The sequence below is a fragment of the Pseudorca crassidens genome, chromosome 16 (genome assembly GCF_039906515.1).
Source record: "Pseudorca crassidens isolate mPseCra1 chromosome 16, mPseCra1.hap1, whole genome shotgun sequence".
NCBI classification, from domain to species: domain Eukaryota; kingdom Metazoa; phylum Chordata; class Mammalia; order Artiodactyla; family Delphinidae; genus Pseudorca; species Pseudorca crassidens.
Window position 1 is genome coordinate 74,280,576 of NC_090311.1, and position 19,807 is coordinate 74,300,382.

Genomic DNA, 19,807 nt, shown 5'->3' on the forward strand with positions numbered 1-19,807 from the left:
CCACCACCCATACCTACCCCTCAGAGCCGGAGGTGAAGGAACACGGGGCACTGGGGTTGGTTTTGGGGGCTGGCCCTCCAGGGAGGTGCTGCTGGCCTGCCCAGCTCATCCCTCACTTGCTCACTCATTCAGGCACAAAGGCAGCCTGTATGCCTCCTACCTACACACCTCCCTCTCTTCTGGCCAGGCCAATTTCGCTCTGGGAGCAAAGCAAAGTTCCCACCTGGGGTGGTCCACGCGCGAGCCAGGTCACTTGCCTGGTTAGTCAGAACATGGCACTCGGGCCATGATTCATGCAACATGGTTGTCTGTCCCACATGGGACCCAGGGGGCCTTCCTGGGACTTGGGCTGGAACCCCTGGGAGAGAAGGGATGCTTCTCCCAGGGATGCTATGCTGGCAGCTGTGGCCTGGGGCCTGGAGCTGGTCAGTTGAACTCTCCTTTTTACCCCCTCAGCCACTTGAGTTACCGTAAGGGTTGCGCGTGGCTTGAGATCAGAAGCTCTGACTAGTCAAGGCTGAGGGTTGGGGGCCTGGTGGGGCGAGCGGGGATAGGGCCCTGCCTGCAGCCACACACCATGCCCTTGCTCAGCCCGACTCAGGCCCAGGGCAGAGCCAGGCTCCTCCAAGCCCACGCTCGATGCCACAATAAAACCACCTGCTGGACTCCAAGCACTTCCCTGTACAAACTGGGCTCACTTCCACTCTCTCCAGTGACCCTCAAAATTGCCCAAGGTCATCACCCTCAATTTACAATCATAAAAACTGGGGAGCCGGTGAGAGGCCACAGTGCGTCTGAGGCTGCACTGGGACTCGGGTCCCTGTGCCCTCCTGAGTCTGCCGGAGCACAGGCGACCCACCTCCAGCAATGCCTGCTCCAGCTCAGACCCCCAGACACCCCTCAGGCCCCTCTGCTTTGTCACCTCCCACCACCCTTGACCCCTGCCTCCAGGCAAGGCCCGAGGTCGGGTGGCAGGTTGGGGAGCCTGGATGTGTCCAAGGGTGGGGTTCTTCGTTTGCTGGCCCCGGGTGGCTGCCAGGAGGTAAGGGAACCAACCACAGAAACTGGCAAAACCACTGGAAAATAGGAGATGGCCCTAAACGGGATGTTCTAAAGAGGATGTGGCCACAGCTGCCCCACTAGGAGAACGCAGTACGTTAAGTCATATGCTTGCTGTAACCACAAGTGGACTTTAAAAAGCGCTTAAGAGACACATTCTCGGAAGAACTGCACCAAAATGTTACACACTGGCTAATATGAGAAAAAGAGATCACCCCTGTCTATCCCTTATCTCTTTGACGAATACTTTTTACTTTTATTTTTTCCACTTCTAATCGTTATTTTCCAACGACAAATGCAAAATAAGCTCTAGTAAACAGACTTGCAGAAAAGTGGAAAGTAGAAGCGCTCCCTATCTCTCCCTGCAGAGGGCGCCACCGTTCATCGCTGCCTGCATTTGCACTCTTGCAAACTCCCAGCAATGAGGACTTCGTTTTGAACCTAGGGAGCCACCTGAGACCAACACTTACGCAAACCACTTTTTCACTTAATTCACCAGGAACGTCTTTCCAAGTCTGCATGCATAGATTTACCTGGCGCTGCTCTTTCATGAGTACAAAATGTTTTAAAGATGCCAAGAAAGGAGACAGCAAAGAAGAGGGGCCCACAAAACCTACGAGCCCTGCTCATGACTCTTCCATGGCCCCAGCCCTCCTGGCCCCGTGCCTGCAGCTCCCTGGGGCCACTCCGTGCACTACTTAGCTCAGGGAGGGGGTGTCACCCACCCCCCAGCCCTGCTTGAAATCTGCTCGACGGAGCACGCCACCCTGGGGGTCTCCTGCCCCTCCACACCCCTCCCCAGGCAGGCAGCAGGCTGGGGTCTCACCTGGGCGAAGCGGCGGGCCCGCCTGCTCGCGGCAAAGGAGTAGGTGCTGGGCAGGCGCAGGCTGACGGGTAGCACAGACACGTTGAAGTGGAGGAGGATGACGCCCTCCCCCGGGCCCTGGAAGTCCGAGTCGTTGACCAGCACGGCCAGCTGCACGGCCCGGCTCTCTGAGATGGGGAGGCTCCGGTTGAGAACCAGCCCTGAGGAGGGTGGGGGAGGGGGTGTGTCTGTGTGGACGGCACACGGTGATGATGGGCGGGGGCCCTGCGGGTTGGGACCACTGTCCCACGCCGCTGCATGCCTCCTCCCCAACGCACTCCCCCCACACACGTGGAAACAGGTACCTCCACCCACACGGACACAGATAACAGACCTGGCGGGAGGCATTAAGGTAGCGCTACTATTTAAAAGTAGTGAGTCGCTGTGCTGAGCTGGGAGCCCAGAAGACCCTTCTCAGCTGGGAGGTAACCTTGGGGGTGTGTGTGTGTGTGTGTGTGTGTGATGTGAGTGTGGGGTAGGCCACACAAGGTAAAGAACCGCCACCACCCAGGCCCTGGGAAGGCAGTGCTAGCCCCTGGGAACTCTCAACAGCAGCAGCCCCGTGGACCCTTGGATTCCACAGGCCTCCAGCATCCGGGAGCTTCCACGCTTCTGAGCACCTGCCGTGTGCCAAGGCTAAGGTTTTAGTTTAGTGGAGACAGAAAGGGGAGGGAAGGCTCTGGTGCACATGGCACCAGAGTGAGCATGCAGGGGCAAGGATGACGTTTTCCCTCACAGGACAGACGGCTTCAGAGGCCTGGTGGGGGAGGGGAGGATGAGAAACAAATAGGATCAGGCCAGCCAGAAAGGGGTAAAGGCACCAGTGATCCTGGGTTCCCCAGAGCAGACCCCCAAACAAGGACCCAAGTGCAAGTGCGGTATTTGAAAGGTGATGCTAGAAAACACGGGCAGGAGGGCAGGGGAGGGAGGCGGGGAAGCTTGAGGATGAGTATGCCCCGTCCGGCAGGTGAGCAATGCGGGAACCTGGAGCTCAGCCCTGAGGGTGGGCGCATTCCAGGAGCCAGACAGGACAATCATCGGGGAACCCTCCGACTCTAGGACACTGAGCTGCTATTGTATGGATACATCAACCCCTTGTGAGTAGAGAGTTGCTGGTGGGGGGAGGGGGCAATAATAACCCCTGGGCACTCGGGCACCTGGGAGGTGGCAAAGCAGGTGCCAGGAGCCAGAGGGAGGCTCGGTGACGACATACGTGTTGCAGTGAGTCCTGGCGTGGCCAGCACGGGGAGGTGTTGTGGTGTCCTGCCAGGGTCGGCCTCAGGACAGTTCATGGAGAGGACAGCCTGCGAACACCCACCAAGGTGGCCCAGGCAAGCCCAGCAGAGACAAAGGCTGGGAGGAGGAGTGGAAGGGGCGGCTGCCTGGTGCTCAGAGGGCCAGGACAGGCGTCTGTGTGTGCAGGGTGCTGCCCCGTCCAAGGAGAGTGGGCCGTCGGTTCCCCAGGGGGCCCAGCCAGGCCGCATCTGGCCTCTCTTACTGTAGTCATGCACGGTTGCCCGCACAAAGCTGCCGTTGGCCTGGGCCAAGGTCTCGTTGGGCGAGTGCTCTACTCGGAAGGTCTGGAGGGCCCAGGCGTCCCCGGAGAGCAGCGTGCTTGTGTACCGTCTCAGGAGCTCCCCGGATGCTGGTACCACATCTGCATCGAAGACGCGTAGTGTGGCCACAACAGTGCCCTGCAGAGAACAGGGGGTGCCAGTTAGGGCCCTTAAAGCCAGAGACCGTGGGAAGGCACGTGCCCCACGAGTGGACCAGGTGTGTGCAGTCAGAGCTGGCTCTAGGGACAGACTGACCTGGGTTCAAGTTCCCTGGGGCCCCTAGTCAGCCTGCCCCGGTCACCCTTCCTGGGCCACTGCAGCTCACCTGCGCAGCAGGTGTGACAGGCATCTACAGATGCCCCATAAGGATGGATGAGAGCACATGCCCTGGTGCTCTGCTGAAGACCTCATTCAGGTCCCCACAGAGCAGAGCAAGCACTCCTACTCTTCCCTGAGGAAACCAGGCCCCACAAGGTGGAGGAGTTAGCTCAGTGCCATAGAGTGACAGACGGCAGACCTGGGATCCAAGCCCAGGTATCCACAAGAATGCTCTCCTCCAAGCATTTTTTTTTTTGCGGTACGCGGGCCTCTCACTGTTGTGGCCTCTCCCGTTGCGGAGCACAGGCTCTGGACGCGCAGGCTCAGCGGCCATGGCTCACGGGCCCAGCCACTCCGCGGCATGTGGGATCTTCCCAGAGCGGGGCACGAACCCATGTCCCCTGCATCGGCAGGCGGACTCTCAACCACTGCGCCACCAGGGAAGCCCTCCTCCAAGCATCTTAATGCTCTTCTCCAAGTCTCTTCTGTATACCAGGCTGGAAAGGGTCACGAGGAAGGTTCTGAGCAAAGTCACAGGGCATCTCTGCTCTCACTGCTAACCAGGCTCCCCAATGTCACCACCAGGGGGTCCTGCCAGGCTCATGAGACATTCCCCGTGTCATGTGCTTTCCTCTCCCCGGCTTATCCGCCAAACCTGCTCTTGGGGTGCCCAGAGAAGCAGGCAGTGACAACATACTACGTCCCCACCCTCCATTGCTCCTGCTGGCCTGCCAGCTGCAGGACAGCCCGAGGCCCAGCAGGTGGCAGTCACGCTCCACCTGCGTGGACCAGAAAAGGGTGGGGCCTGGATGGGGTGCAGGGAGATCCCTGCCGATGTGAGCCCTGGGGCCCCCAGCCCACAGCGTCAGACACAGACTGGGCACTCAGGGCCCCCGGCCTCCCAAGGCAGTGGTCAGCTGGGTGCCGGTGGGGCTGGCCTCCTCCCTCCTCCTCAGCTGTCCTGGACACTGACAGAAAACCCCGTCAGACTGATGGACAAATGAAAGACGAATAGATAGATGGACGGTCAGCCACATGTCTGGATGGCTAGACGAACCGCTGAACAGACCGAGGAATAAATGGCGGATTGAGGAATCCAGACACGGAACAGAGAGACACCAGACAAGCACCAGACAAACGGACAGGCACCTCCTTCCGCTTGAACTCCACCACGGCGCTGGCGGTGTCGACGCCCCCGAGGAAGCTGGGCGCAGAGTCATCTTCGTCGTACACGGTCACGGGGAAGGGCACCATCACCTCCTCCTCACGCGTGCCGACACGCACCGTGCACGTAGCCACCAGCTCATACTTCTCCCGCTTCTCGCGGTCCAGGGCCCAGCGCGTGCTCACCTCCAGGCTGTCCACAGTGCAGCGGAAGGGCAGACTCTCACCTGCGCACCAAGCAGACCAGGAACCCTGGGCTGACCCCCGGGCTGGGGAAAGGGTGAGCTGCCTTCCTCAGGGGCCCACCGGGAGTGGCGGCACGGGAGGGGGCCCTGTGGATGGAGCTGGGGTGCATGCTGGCCCCAGGCCCTGGCTCCTCCTCGGCTCCACAGTGGGGCACGGCGCTCCAAGCACAGTTTGCAGTGAAGACTGTGCTCTGAGTTTCACTGTGGCTGCAGCCTGCACTGGTGCTAATGGGAAACAGAGGGACCGGGACCAGGATGCCTGCATCAGGACCTCAGCCTGATCACCTAGGAGGGCTGGGCACACCCCTTCACACACCTTGCCTCTGCTGTGGGGAGGGCTGGCACCAGCTCAGCCCAGAGATTCAGCTCCCAGCATTTGCTGGTTTCTGAAAAAAAAAGATTTAGGATTTTTTTTTTTTTTTTTTAAATTATGGAAGTGATATGTGCCTGTTTTAGAGAATGTGAGAAATAAAGCTATTCCACCACTTGGAAACAAACATGGTGGACATCTGGTGTGATTTTATATTAACACACAAGTATTTCTGACTGCCTGGTTTGAATCCCTGTCCTATACACCTTCTGGCTGTGTGGCCCAAGGCTGGTGGTTCTGTCTCTCTGTGCCTCAGTTTCCTCACCAGAAGAGGAGATGATGAAGACAAAAGTGTCTGTTCCCTGCCAGACACTGCTGTACGTTCAGTGACTCACGTGTCTTCCCACAACCCAGTGAGGGAGGACCAGTAACAACAATACACTCTTCAAGCCAAGCCTGTCCTGGAATTCATCCTCCAGAAATGACCCAGAAAAGGGGAAAGGCTGAAGGCTTGAAGGGCAACACTGACCACCCCACAGCCAAGCACGGGAGGGCTGTCAACTCCACTCAGTGGGAAATCACATCAGAGCCACACATTACATGTGAATTACACATGTGGGAAATGCTTATCATGCAAACATGTCCCTCTATTGTTCACGGTTACAAAAAACCCTTTTCTGCGAAAAAGGCAGCTCGCTAAATCATACACTTGGCCGGCAATTCTGCACAAAGACATCTATCCCTGCTGCAGGATAAATGAAAAGATGCTGGGACAATGTGAGTGACTACTTTCCTTACGCTACTGAGATTTTCTTCAACATTATTACCGTGTGTGTGCCATCAACCTGGTGTGAATCCAGGTTCTACTTACTAGTAAGTCCAGCTTGTAAGTGTCCCTTTTGAGTCCCAGTTCCTCGCCTTTAAATGGTTTAATGGCACCTCAGCTGCCTTCTCTCATCTCCACCGGGATCCAATTCCCTTCCCCTCCCCACATCCGTGCTCTTGGCCTCCCCAGGGCCATCTTGTGGCAGGACCATCTTGTGGCAAGGTCCACTGTCCTTGCGGCTGCTCAGGCAGAATCCTGGAACCATGCTTGGTCCCTTCTTTCTTTCGACACCCCACGTCCAACTCACCAGGATATCCTGCAGGATCCTTCTTCCAAACAAGCCCACAACTCGCCTGCTTCTTGTTGCCCAAAGGTTTCCACCCTCACCCCAGACCTCATCCTCTCACTCAAGGATTTCTCCTGCCTCCTAATTTGTTTCTCTGCTTGCCCCTAAACCACCCACCCCCAATCATTTCTAGCACAGCAGCTAGACTAAGCTCTTAACGGTAAGGTATGTCCTGTCAATGACGCCCCCTCCCAAACACCTTCCATGGCTCCCCAGTCCCTCGGCAGGAAGCCCTGCCCCCCACTTGGAACTGCTCTGCCTCAGCAGCCTCCGCCCTGCCCTGCGGTTCCCTGCACTCCAGCTACATGGGGCTCCCACCTTGGTGCTCTTGAAGGGGTTCGCCCCGCTTGCCCCGCACCCCTCCCCTTTGCTCCAGTGTCCCCTTTTCCCAGCCATCTGATTTGAGACAGTGGTCTTCACCACTCCACACCCTCTCAGCTTTACGTCCCACCTAGTCCCTTCAGAGGCCACCCGATTTCCTTAGCACGTGTGTGTGGTCTCCATCTCCCACGGGATGGAAGCTCCAGGCAGGTGGGATTTTGGCCTGATGCGTTCGCTCTCTCATCCTTGGTCCCCAGAACAGTGCCTGGCCCATGGCAGGCTTACATGAGATACTTGTGGACTTCTGAATGAACGGATGATGGGGTGGTGCAGAGCAAACTCGACGGCTTGTGCAGAGGGACCGCAGCGCCATGCCTAGCACCCAGCAGGCACCGAGGAAGGCTCCACGTGGCGGGCACTCACCTCCCAGAAGCCTGTAGGCTGCGCTGACGTTGGGGCAGAGGAACTGCACAGGCAGCAGGCGGAATTGGTGGAAGGTGCCGGGAGGCCTGTTCTCCCGAATGCGGAAGGACAGGCCCATCTCGGGGAAGCAGAGGTCCCGGGGTTTGAGGGCACCGCAAGCCGGGAAGGAGGCGTTGATGATGGAGAAGTACACTCGGGCACAGCCCGGCCACTGGCACTCGCCCTCACGAAGGGACGCGGGCGACAGGAAGACCTGGAGGTAGACGGTGAGCAGCGGGAAGCCACCGTCTGCAGAGAGAGAAGTCGTCAGGCCCGCCGGGGTGTCAGTCACACCTGCCCAGCGGTGGGGAACGGAACAGGGAGGGGAGGGGGCAGGAGCTCGGGGCTGGGGCAAAGCCCAGTCCTCACCGGGGTCCACAGGGCTCCTCTGGGCTCTCTGGCCCGGCCGCCACCTCCTCAGGGTGCCTCACCGGCCCACCTCCCTTGTTTTTTAGGTCTCAGCTCAAATACCCTTCCTCAGGGAGGTGCCCTGAGCCCCGGGTCTAACACCAAGTGGAGAGCTTCCCCAGGGAGGGCTCTTGCCCCGCCCCTTTCCCCAAGGCAGTTCTTTTTTTTTTTTTAAAAACACTTTCATTTATTCTATTCTATTTTCCTATCTTTGGCTACGCCGCTTGTGGGATCTTAGTTCCCCGACCAGGGATTGGACCCGGGCCCTCGGGAGTGAAAGCACAGAGAGCCCTAAGCACTGGACTGCCAGGGAATCCACGTCCCCACCCCCGCCCCCCAGGCAGTTTCACTGTCTTCGGAGACACAGACTTCCCCAGCACCCGGGAGGGGATTTCTGGCAAGTTCCAGCATGGAGGCACCACAGCAGCTCCCCCTCCAACTGGTCTGGATCTCAGCTCGGGTCGGGGGCTCTTCCAGGGCCCTCTATCTCAGCCCTGGGGAAGCGGCTGCCCCTCACATCTGCTCCTCCCGTATTCATTCGTTCTCTGTGCTTCTTACTAGCCTGTCCTCCATTGCTCCAATCTCCTGCTGTGGTTAAAAATTCTCTATACAAACTTTCCCTGTTCAAATTACTGATTTCTCCCCTGACTGGACCCGACAGGTACCCGAGGTCACTCTCCAGTCACGAACAGAACAGGCCTCCTACGAAACTCAGACCCTCAGCAGGTTCCACTCTGGCCTCCACCCCAGTGGCCCTGGTGCTTCAAGTTCCCCACTGGGGGCTCGAGATGCAGACGGCGGCAACTAAGTGTGCGCGGAACCAAGACCTACGTCAGGTGCTACCTCCTCCAGGAGCCGCCTGGGGTGCCCTGACGGGGGGCATCTCTACTTGTGGACCCTGGCTTCACTTGGCAGATGGTGTGGTCATTCTGCCCCTGCCAGGTGGTGCCGCCCACTCCGTGTTCCCAGGCATGCCGGCTGTCTCAGCACACACGGGGGCTCAGGGCTGGCGTGAGGGTCCAGGGAGGCCATGTCTACGGTGGAGGGGCTCAGAGGGGGGCACTACTGGGTGTGTGATCACCATTTAGTGCCACGAGGCACAACTCTGCTCCACGACCCCTGCTCCCCTCAAGTCCCAGGGTCCCACGTGGCCTACGCTCCAGCTGGGACCTCTGCTCTGAGGAGTTGGCCAGGCCTCCCTCCCTGCTTCACTTCCATCTCTGGCTCCAGGCCCAAGTCCCTGGCAAGTGGCGCAGTGGTTAAGACTCTGTGCTCCCAAAGCAGGGGGCCCGGGTTTGCTCCCCGGTCAGGGAACTAGATCCCACATGCATGCTGCAACTAAGAGTTCGCATCCCACAACTAAGGAGCCCGCCTGCTACAACTAAGGAGCTGGTGAGCTGCAACTAAGGAGAACTGCGAGCCACACCTTCCGTGGGAACTGCTGCTTCTCCAGCAAGTTGCAGACCATTTGCTAAAGCAAGATCTTGGGATTTTTCTCCTCTTAACTCCTCTCTCACAACCCCAAATCCTTGTTAACCCAACTGGAAAAGGCATCTGGATCCTGCATGGACAGAGCACCCAAATCCTTCACGTGGGTTCTCCAAAATCCAAACAGCCTCAGAAAGCCTAAGGGTCATCAGTGGTCCCCAAGCTCACCCTGGCTCTCTCGCTGGCTGCGCACAGGGGCAGGCCAGCCTCATCTCACTCTCTCCGCTCTCACACAGCAGGAGCCATAGGGGAAGCCACCCTCGGTGTGATGTGTGCTGTGTGGGGCTAAGGCGAGGGCGGGGGTGGGGGCGGTGAGGTGCGTAGGGGTCAGGGCTGCTCCCTTACTGCGGATGCTGAGCTTCTCCCAGGAGCTGTGGTCCAGGCTCCGGTTAAGGTAGAGAAGCCCCGTGTCCTCCTGGATACGGACCCAGTCGTTCTCGTGCAGCCGTGTGCGGTAGGCGCCGTAGAGGTGCTGGCCCAGGCGGAAGCTGGGCACCTCCTCGGGGACGTCCTGCAGGGCGTGGACGTAGAGCAGGGGCATGCCGGCCGGCTGGTCCACGTACAGCCTCTCCCAGTAAGCATCCCTTGAGAAGTAGAGTCCCAGTGGGGCTGCAGGAAGCAGGGAAGCACATGAGGGAGGGAGGGAGGGAGGGAGGGGTGATGACAGTGATGACAGAGCCCAGAGCAGGCCTCCTAGGCGGACCAGTATTCCCCAGCGGCTTTATTTCACAGTATTTTAAATTGGAGTATAGTTGCTTTACAATGTTGCATTAGTTGCTGCTGTACAGCAAAGTGAATCAGCTATATGTATACATATATCCCCTCCTGTTTGAATTTCCTTCCCATTTAGGTCACCACATAGCACTGAGTAGAGTTCCCTGAGCTATAGAATAGGTTCTCATTACTTACCTATTTTATACATAGTATGCAAAGTGTATATATGTCAATCCCAATCTCCCAATTCATCCCATCATCCCCCACTTTACATTTTATTAGTAGATTCTTTGTGGACCAGAAAAGAAAACTTCACTAATTTAAAATTCTGATCTTAGTAGGTCTTTCTCATCTGCAGTCCTAAGTACATCAACACACAATTATCTATGTAGCTAAACACTAGCTGAGGGACCTCCCTGGTGGTGCAGTGGTTAAGACTCTGTGCTCCCAAAGCAGGGGGCCCGGGTTTGCTCCCTGGTCAGGGAACATGCATGCTGCAACTAAGAGTTCGCATCCCACAACTAAGGAGCCCACCTGCTACAACTAAGAAGCTGGTGAGCCGCAACTAAGGAGAACTGCGAGCCACAAATAAGGAGCCTGGAAGCTGCAACTAAGACCCAGCGCAACTAAATAACTAACGAACTAACTAAATAAATATTAAATAAAAAACACTAGCTGAAAGGACACCGCTTTAAAACAGAAAAAGGAGGAAGTGAGGCAGCTTAAAACCGTTGCAAAATCGCTCTCAATTACCCAAGTTTGATAAGCAGGTGAACCACTCAGCGGGGAGTTCACCCAGGCTTCTGAACAAATCACCTGGAGCCAGAGTTTTCAAGGGTACAAGATGCTGCCAGACAAGCAGGGCAGGCAGGAGTCACCAAAGACGAACAGAGCACTAATAAATCTTTAGCTAAAGTCAATCACTCTCCTACCATATGACCCAGAAATTCCACTCCATTTATCCAAGAGAAATGAAAACATAGTCCATCAAATGACTTATTCACAAATGCTGGGGTTATTCTCAGAGCCAAGAACTGGAAAGAGTCCAGATGTGCTCCAGCGGGTGAAGAGATAAGCAAACGGTGGTCCATCAGGGCCACTGATACACATGACAGCCTGGACGGATCTCACAGACATCCTGCCAAGTAGAAGGGGCAGCATGAAAGAATCACACGTCATGGCTCCAGACTGATTTTAAGCGACAGAAATCAGACCGGCTACCTGCTGGTGGCGGGGGGAGGCACCAGACCAGGAAGGGCAGGAGGCATGTTCTGGGGAACATAAAGGCTTTGTATCCCGATACGGGCGTGGCTCACACAGGCACATCCACTGGTTAACAGTGTACAGCCAAGATTTATGCTTCAACCTATGTAGATTCTGCCGAAATTGATCACCAAGGGACTGGGGGTAGAGCTGTAAATGCCACAAGGAAGGCGGATGCTGACCGTGGCTGCGCTGGGTGAGCCCACGGGAGCCCTCATCCTACTAACTCTGTTGACTTTGTGTATGTTCAGCATTTTTCATCACAAGAAGTTTTATAAAATAGTAAGAATTTTTTAAAAGGTGGATAAATGGGCAAGCAATGGTTAAAAAACCTGCAAGTGCTTAAAAACCTACTCTACGAAGCACAAAAAAGTACCAACGCACAAAGCAAACATGAGAAACACTGTACTTTTGTGTAACCGGTTTCTCCTTTCCATCGGTTTGTTTCCACCTACATCCCGCTTCCCTTGCAGCCATGGGGGTGAGTGGCCGGTCCACTCCGCACGAGCAGAGGAACCCTGGGTCTGCCTGGGCCCTTGAGGACTCCCTTGGGTGTGGGAAACAACCAAGTGCCAGGTGAAGTCGGGTGAAGAGAACAGGTGAGACCTTTTGCATCCCAAAGTGGTAAAACAGTAAGAAAACTAGAAGGCTGCTTGCACTGAGGGAGGTTTCCCAAGGATGACCTCGAAGGCAGCCAGGCTGGGAATGCCAACTTGGAGGGAAGTGTGCATTCGGTCCTGCCAGCCCAGTGCCCAGTGTGGGTGCTGCCCTGCCAGACAGGCCTGGACCACAGAGCAAGGGTGAGAGGGTGAGAGCAGGAGAGAAACAGAGGGAGAGAGAGGGAAGGAGTGGAAAGAGAAAGGGGATCAGGTGAAAGGGGGAGAGGAAGGGGGGGAAAGAGCGATGCTCTGGCTAGAGCCAAAGGCCTGGCCCTGCACACCCCACACTAAAGACAGAGGTGGAGGGAAGGGGGCTGCCCGCCTGGTGCTGACCTACTAGACCTTCAGGAATCTGCTCCCTAGGAGTGCTGTCCCTGGAGTGGGACCCAAGGTTCCTGGGCCTCTGCAGGTGCGGTACAGGGAAGGGCAGGCTAGGACCTCCAGGAGCCAGCCCCGTGCCCTGAGAGAGGCTCTATGCCGTGGCCTTCCTGCCCTGCAGCCTCTTGGGGGAGGATCCACCCCAGAGCATCACACTGCCTGCCATCCAAGGCGGAGGCCGCTCGAGGAGCCGCAGAAAGAAGTCATGCTGGGGAACTCTGGGGAGGGAGAGCTGAGACACTGCTTCCCCCACCCTGGGGTCTCGTGGGCAGAGACCACCGGCAGGAGCTGCCCACATGTGGCTGAACGCCACCCTCCTGTCCCCACACCCTCCCTACTGGCCCAAGAAGACACAGGCTGCCCCGCAGATGCACTCAGGGCTGACTTCTTTGGGATTTAGTAGCTGATGCCCACAGACAGGCAGGCAGCTCAGAGGGCTGTGTCAGCCCCAAACGGCCACAGGACTGGACTCTTCCCTGCTCCTGTTAAAGGGCAGCCAGTGGCACCGCCTCGGAGCAGACCTTGTGCAAGCTGGGCCGAGTGATGGGCCACGGCTGACAGGTCCTCCCACACAGCTAGGATTCACTCCACAGGCTCGAGCTTCCCAGGAGAAGCTCACAGTTTGGGGTTCCAAAGAGGATCCTACAACACTGCTCATCACTGCTTTTTTTTTTCTTTTTTCTTCATTTGAAAATATCTTCTTCCAATTTATGACTTATATATTGATTTTTTTTTTTTTTTTAACATCTTCATCACTGCTCTTGAGACAAAGGCAGGAGTACTTCCTGTGGTGTCTCCTCACCCAACAGGAGAGGAGAGTCACCCAATGGGAGGGGAAGGACAGCCGCAGAGGGGTCCCTGATGGGGCTCGTCCCCCACTAGGAGCGTGCCGGAGCCCCACCGCGCCGCCTGGCAGAGTAAGCCCCAGTCTGTGCTCCTCACAGAAATCAGATGGGCTCCCAGCCTACAGCAGTACTCTGCCCGGCCCGGCCTGGCCGAGTCTGGGAAGGCAGGCTCAGAAGGGGGATGAGAACCAGCCACAGCTCTGCTGCCACAAGACAAGGGCCCGAATCACGAGCAGCAGCCAGGCTTCCTTTCCCTCCAACCAACGGTCCATGAAGGCTGCGAGTCAGAGGCTCTAGCGGGAGCTCTGGGGTGGCGGGTGGCCAGGCAGGGGGAAGGACGCTGCTGCTCACTGCCCCGCGCACAGGAGAAGGGTGGGTCTCCCTTCCCTCTACCGCCGCCTTCTCCAGAGGACCTGGCCCGCTGCCTCACAGCGGTGTGGTGTGCAGTGAGCGCAGCCGGCTGGACCGACAGAGTGCAAGGCCAAGCCCCCCCGGCCCTCACACACACACACCGACCCTCCATTTTCTTCGCAATCCCAGACGGGGGTGCCAACGGGACCACTGCTTTGCAAACAGACACTGAGGCGGGAACAAAAGAAAGCTGTCTGCACACTCAAGGGCACACACACAGCCAGCCAGAGAACTGGGATTCGGACGGCAGTCCCTCCAGCAGCACACCCCTCTCCGGCCTGCTCAACCCCACTTCACAGCGGGCCGGGCCCTGCCGCCACCGTGCCCGCTGCCCCGCTGAGCCCTGCGTGGTGACCGCAAGTCAGCAACACCAGCCTGCAAAGAAGGTGGTCCCCAAGGGCTCACCTTCTCTTGGGAAGCTTGCATTCCCGGCAACAAAGAGGTTGAGAGACTGTAATTCCCAGTGGTTGACAGGGTGGTGGTGGCCTGGTGGCAGCCCAGGCTCGTGACACCACGCTGGGTGGGAAGGGGCTCAGCCAGGGCCAGGGCCGCCAGCATCCTCCTCATCCTGGCAGACAGGCGCGCACCGACCGCTAGTGATCTGGGATGCTGCCAGCGGGTCCCGTCTCACAGAGCTGCAGGCAACTCTGCTGGTGGGGAGCCCAGGGTGGATGTTGGTCCACAAGACAGCACACCGCCAAGGGCAGCCTGTGTCTGCCAGCCCGCTAGGCCACCAGCTCTCCGTGGTCTGCCAGACCCCTCCGTGGAGAGGTGAGGTCTGCGTTCCTGGCCCCCGGAGTACCAGCGAGAGTATGCTGTGTGACGACTGAGCCTGTGTCAGGAGAGGAACACAGCTTCTGCCGGCTCATCCTCTGGGGACACACACACGCACACACCCCGTCCCCGGCCCCGGTCAGCTGTGCAAGAACCAGCTGCCCTTGGAGCCACCAGTGGGGGGACCTTACAGATGGGTCTTCTGTGGCGGGGGGGAGAGGCCTGCCCCGCCTGCCAGGTAGGGAGGAACAGATCCAGAACAGGGCTCCTCCTCCGGGGCCCCCTGGGGTGCATGCACTTTCAATGGTCCGGGGTCTGGGAGGTAGGAGGGGCCCGAGCTCCCGGGAGCCCCTACCTCCAAGCGGGTCCAGTCCCCACCATACAGACCACATGTGCAGGAGAGAATGGGCCTTGCCCGCTCTCATCTCACAGAGCCAAGCCCTACGGGATCTGTGTGGGGCTCAGTCTGTTGCCGCCTAAAGGGATTTGTGGGCTGGGCAATGCTTGTGAGCAGAAACAGACTTAAATGCATGTAAAATGCCTCCCAGGTGGTCCCTGCTCAGGGCACGGCTGCCTTAATCTCCTCCTTGTCACAAACACTTTCAGATGGAAAAACACATGGTCCGAGGTGGGGAATGAGGACGTGGGTGCAGGGCTGGCCTCAAGGGGGTATAGCCTGGGGAGACCACAGGGCCCCGTGCTTGGTTTAATGCCCTGCTGTCACTGTCCTGAAACCCTTCAAAATTCTAGAACAAGGGGCCCACATCTTCATTCCACGCTGGGCCCCACAAATGATGTGGCCAATCCCGGTGGGTGAATGAGGAGAGCCTGGGACGGGCCGTCGCTGGTGTCCAGTTTCGTGGGGCTGTGCAGCCTCTGCAGAGTGGTGGCCTCCTCTGGACCTCGCTTTCTTCAACTGTGAACAAGAGAAGGGCAGGCTGGGGAGAGGAGGAGCAGCCTTTGCACAGGTTCATATTGTACAAAGCTCTCACTTCGGATTCACAATCACCATGCGCAAATCCCTTCACTGCCCCATTTCACAGGTAGGAACACTGAGGCTGGGAGGTGAGAAGCTTTCCCAAGGTCAAACAGCTGGAGATTCTGCATCTCGGGGTTTGGTACAATGGCTAACAAAGTGGTGGTGGAAGTCAGTATCAGGGCAGACGCTGGTCCCGCTGAGAAGCCCAGGGCCCTGCCGGTTGACCGCCCCTCCCTGCCGGCATCGTTTTGCCAGGAAGAGCTTCCCGGCCTGTAAGCTCAGACCTGCCTCTGGTGAGAGTCTCCCCTGGAACTTCGGGCAGGTCAACACAGCAGGACTTGCAAAGCCTGTCCCATCCATGCCTTCCATCCCTGAATGCCACCGGGTGACAGAATTCTCCCCCCACACAGTTTCATGTTTCTGCCTGGATAGAACATGAAATCACCTCGAGGTTCTGGTTCCTTAGGCTGCCCCGGCACCACAGCAAGGGGTAAGGAGCTGGTTTTTGCTCACACAGGAGGAGCGGGTCCCGCACTGCTCAGGACACAACTGCCAAAGGCCCAAGTCGCTGCTCACGTTTGGAGAGACCCCAAGAAACTTCACGGCGTGTGTGTGTGTGTGTGTGTGTGTGTTTGTGTGTGTGCCCGGGCATGCAGGAGGTGGCAGAGGTGCATCAGTCCAAGACCCCATCTGCTCCCACCCTGCCCCACCCCTGCAGGGAGAAGATGTGGAACTAAGGTTCAGTGGGGGTGAGGTGCCGCTCTGCTCCGAGCAGGGCCTCCTTCAACATCTTTACAAGTAGAGCGACCCGGGCGCTGACGGTCTCATGCGGCGCATGCAGTCACCAGCCTTCTTCTACCCCGGAAGGGCAGCTTTCAATGTTCCATACCTGGCTGGGATGTGTCATTTACTTGTATTTGGATGCAGACAGAACCAGGCCCAAATCCCCACCTCACTCTCGCTCATTTAACTCTCCACAAGCTCAGACGTGCGTGCACACTCACACAGGCACTCTTACCCACACTGGTCACAGGGGCATACGTTCTCAGACATGCATGGGATGCTCTGAGCACCCTTCTTTGCAGTGGAGGACACCGCAGGTGGACAAGAGTTTCTGGTTGTCACCCCTTGCTTCTGCGGCACAGGGTGTGGGGACATCCCCTGGGCTCCACCTCAGTCACGTGCCAGACGCACACCGTGCCTCGGTGCCAGCACAGCCCACGCCCTTACCCCGCGATCACCTTCCCACAGCTTCCCAGACCGGACGCCTCTGTACGCCCGCTGACAGCCTCAATTCCCCTGTGCCTGGACGGTGGCCTCCTGCTAGCCTGCACAACCTAGCCAACTTCTCCACGTGCAGTGGGCTGTGACCCCAGCCTGGGGAGGGGGCCCCTTCCCTGGGTGTCCGCCCTTAGCCTGAGGGTGGCCCACAGAGCTCTCCTACACTCACCACTGCTGACCAACTCTTACGTTAACCTCTCCTGGTTCCTTTGCTGTGTGGGTACTGTCTCCTGACTGGACGCAGACTGATACACACACATCTCCCTCTTACATATACACTTCTTATCTCACACGCACGTGGTTCCACACTCTCACATTGTTGCACACTCACCCCCCCTTCCCCATTCTCTCGTTCATTTAGTGAGACACACTGAGCCTGCCCAGCCCTGACCGTAGGCTCACCTCACCAGCTCTCCTGATCAGCCCTGGCCATCAGGGGCCACACACAGCTCCCCTGAGGTTCCCTCGACCTCCTCGCCACCCTCAGTGGAGGATGTGCTGCCATCTGACCATGCCAGGCCAGATCTAGGCAGTTACTTCCTAACCGGGTGCCCTTGGCTAACCAGGGTGAGTCACACTCACTGTGGTCATGGACACACCCAGGGCCCCAGACAACTAGAAATGTCCTAGGACTATACCTTGAAAGCCAGAATTTGGGGCTCTCAAGAAAGAAAAAACATTGTGAGACGGTATGATCTGAGAACCGTGTGGGGTTACAGCAGCGCCTGAATCTGTGTGCAAGGCAGGCCCTTCCTGCAGAATCCACTCACCAGGCAGCCCCGCTCCTGCCCTTGATGAGCACCAGATCATGCAGATGAGTCTTATTATGGTCCAGCAGAACCTCCTTAACAGACGGTTTCCTAATGCCATCATCTTCACTGGGAATGGGAACCAGATCTTGTGGGCTCCTCCCCGGGGGCGGCCCCTCCCCCTGCGGGCCAGCTGTCCCTGTGGGGGGTCCCTCCAGCCCCAAGGCCCAGACAAGGGTGCTTGGCACCATCACCCTTTCCTCATCCACCTCACGCCCCTCCTCCCATATCCCGTTCACGTTTTCTCTTTATTCCAGTTCTATATTTGATATGTACAGAATATATTTTGCAAAACATTTATGCCAAAAGTATATTCTGTGACAAACATCCATGAACCCATGGCTGACGTAACTGGACACTTGGCAACACTGCTGCCCCTCCCACGCCCTCACCTTCCACCTCATCCATTCACAGCCAACGTGAATCTGTGTCTGTGTTTTTCTTATCCCCCTCCATTTTAAAACTTTTACCTCATTCTTTTTGTTTTTGAATTTTATTTTATTTATTTTTTTATATAGCAGGTTCTTATTAGTTATCCATTTTATACATATTAGCCTATATATGTCAATCCCAACCTCCCAATTCATCACACCCCAGCCCCGCCGCTTTCCCCCCTTGGTGTCCACGTGTTTGTTCTCTAATCTGTGTCTCTATTTCTGCCCTGCAAACTGGTTCATCTGTACCATTTTTCTAGGTTCCACATATATGCGTTAATATACAATATTTGTTTTTCTCTTTCTGACTTACTTCACTCTGTATGCCAGTCTCTAGATGCATCCACATCTCTACAAAAGATCCAATTTCGTTCCTTTTTATGGCTGAGTAAAATTCCATTGCATATATGTGCCACATCTTCTTTATGCATTCATCTGTTGATGGGCATTTAGGTTGCTTCTATGACCTGGCTATTATAAATAGTGCTGCAATGAACACTGGGGTACATGTGTCTTTTTGAATTATGGTTTTCTCTGGGTATATGCCCAGTAGTGCGATTGCTGGGTTGTATGGTAATTCTATTTTTAGTTTTTTAAGGAACCTCCATACTGTTCTCCATAGTGGCTGTATCAATTACATTCCCACCAACAGTGCAAGAGGGTTCACTTTTCTTCACACCCTCTCCAGCATTTGTGGTTTGCAGATTTTCTGATGATGCCCATTCTAACTGGTGTGAGGTGACATCTCATTGTAATTTTGATTTGCATTTCTCTAATAATTAGTGATGTTGTGCTTCTTGGCCATCTGTATATCTTCTTTGGAGAAATGTCTATTTAGGTCTTCTGCCCACTTTTGGATTTGGATTGTTTTTATGTTTTTTTTTTTTTTGCGGTACGCGGGCCTCTCACTACTGTGGCCTCTCCCGTCACGAAGCACAGGCTCCGGACGCGCAGGCTCAGCAGCCATGGCTCACGGGCCCAGCCGCTCCATGGCATGTGGGATCTTCCCGGACCGGGGCACAAACCCGTGTCCCCTGCATCCACAGGCGGACCCTCAACCACTGCGCCACCAGGGAAGCCCTGTGTTTTTAATATTGAGCTGCACAAGCTGTTTATATATTTTGGAGGTTAATCCTTTGTCTGTTGATTCATTTGCAAATATTTTCTCCCATTCTGAAGGCTGTCTTTTCATCTTGTTTGTAGTTTCCTTTGCTTTACAAAAGCTTTGAAGTTTCATTAGGTCCCATTTGTTTATTTTTGTTTTTATTTCCATTACTCTAGGAGGTGGATCAAAAAGATCTTGCTGTGATTTATGTCAAAGAGTGTTCTTCCTCTGTTTTCCTCTAAGAGCATTATAATGTCCGGTCTTACATTTAGGTCTCTAATCCATTTTGAGTTTATTTTTGTGTATGGTGTTAGGGAGTGTTCTAATTTCATTCTTTTACATGTAGCTGTCCAGTTTTCCCAGCACCACTTATTGAATATACTGTCTTTTCTCCATTGTATATCCTTGCCTCCTTTGTCATAGATTAGTTGACCATAGGTGTGTGGGTTTATCTCTGGGCTTTCTATCCTGTTCCGTTGATCTATATTTCTGTTTTTCTGCCAGTTCCATATTGTCTTGATTAGCTTTGTAGTATAGTCTGAAGTCAGGGAGTCTGATTCCTCCAGCTCTGTTTTTTTCCCTCAAGACTAATTTGGCTATTCAGGGTCTTTTGTGTTTCCATCAAAATTTTAAGATTTTTTTGTTCTAGTTCTGCAAAAAAATGCCATTCGTAATTTGATAGGGATTGCATCGAATCTGTAGATTGCTTTGGGTAGTATAGTCATTTTCACAATATTGATTCTTTCAATCCAAGAACATTGTATGTATCTCTCCATCTGTTTGTATT

At 55.8% G+C, this 19,807-nt stretch overlaps 1 protein-coding gene across 4 annotated transcripts in view; it reads right to left on the reverse strand.

Annotated features, from left to right (window-relative positions):
* RET (ret proto-oncogene) overlaps positions 1-19,807 on the reverse strand; it is a 113,731-nt gene that overhangs the window by 21,934 nt on the left and 71,990 nt on the right. For 3 of the 4 annotated variants that reach the window (XM_067710964.1, XM_067710965.1, XM_067710966.1), the window contains 5 exons: positions 9,714-9,977; positions 7,434-7,721; positions 4,948-5,189; positions 3,423-3,618; positions 1,886-2,085 (listed from right to left, as the gene is read on the reverse strand). In XM_067710964.1, coding sequence (XP_067567065.1) covers positions 1,886-2,085; positions 3,423-3,618; positions 4,948-5,189; positions 7,434-7,721; positions 9,714-9,977 — 1,190 coding nt within the window. Of the gene's footprint in view, positions 1-1,885; positions 2,086-3,422; positions 3,619-4,947; positions 5,190-7,433; positions 7,722-9,713; positions 9,978-14,043; positions 15,259-19,807 lie in introns of those variants that run through there. The other variant, XM_067710967.1, reaches the window with a different exon arrangement.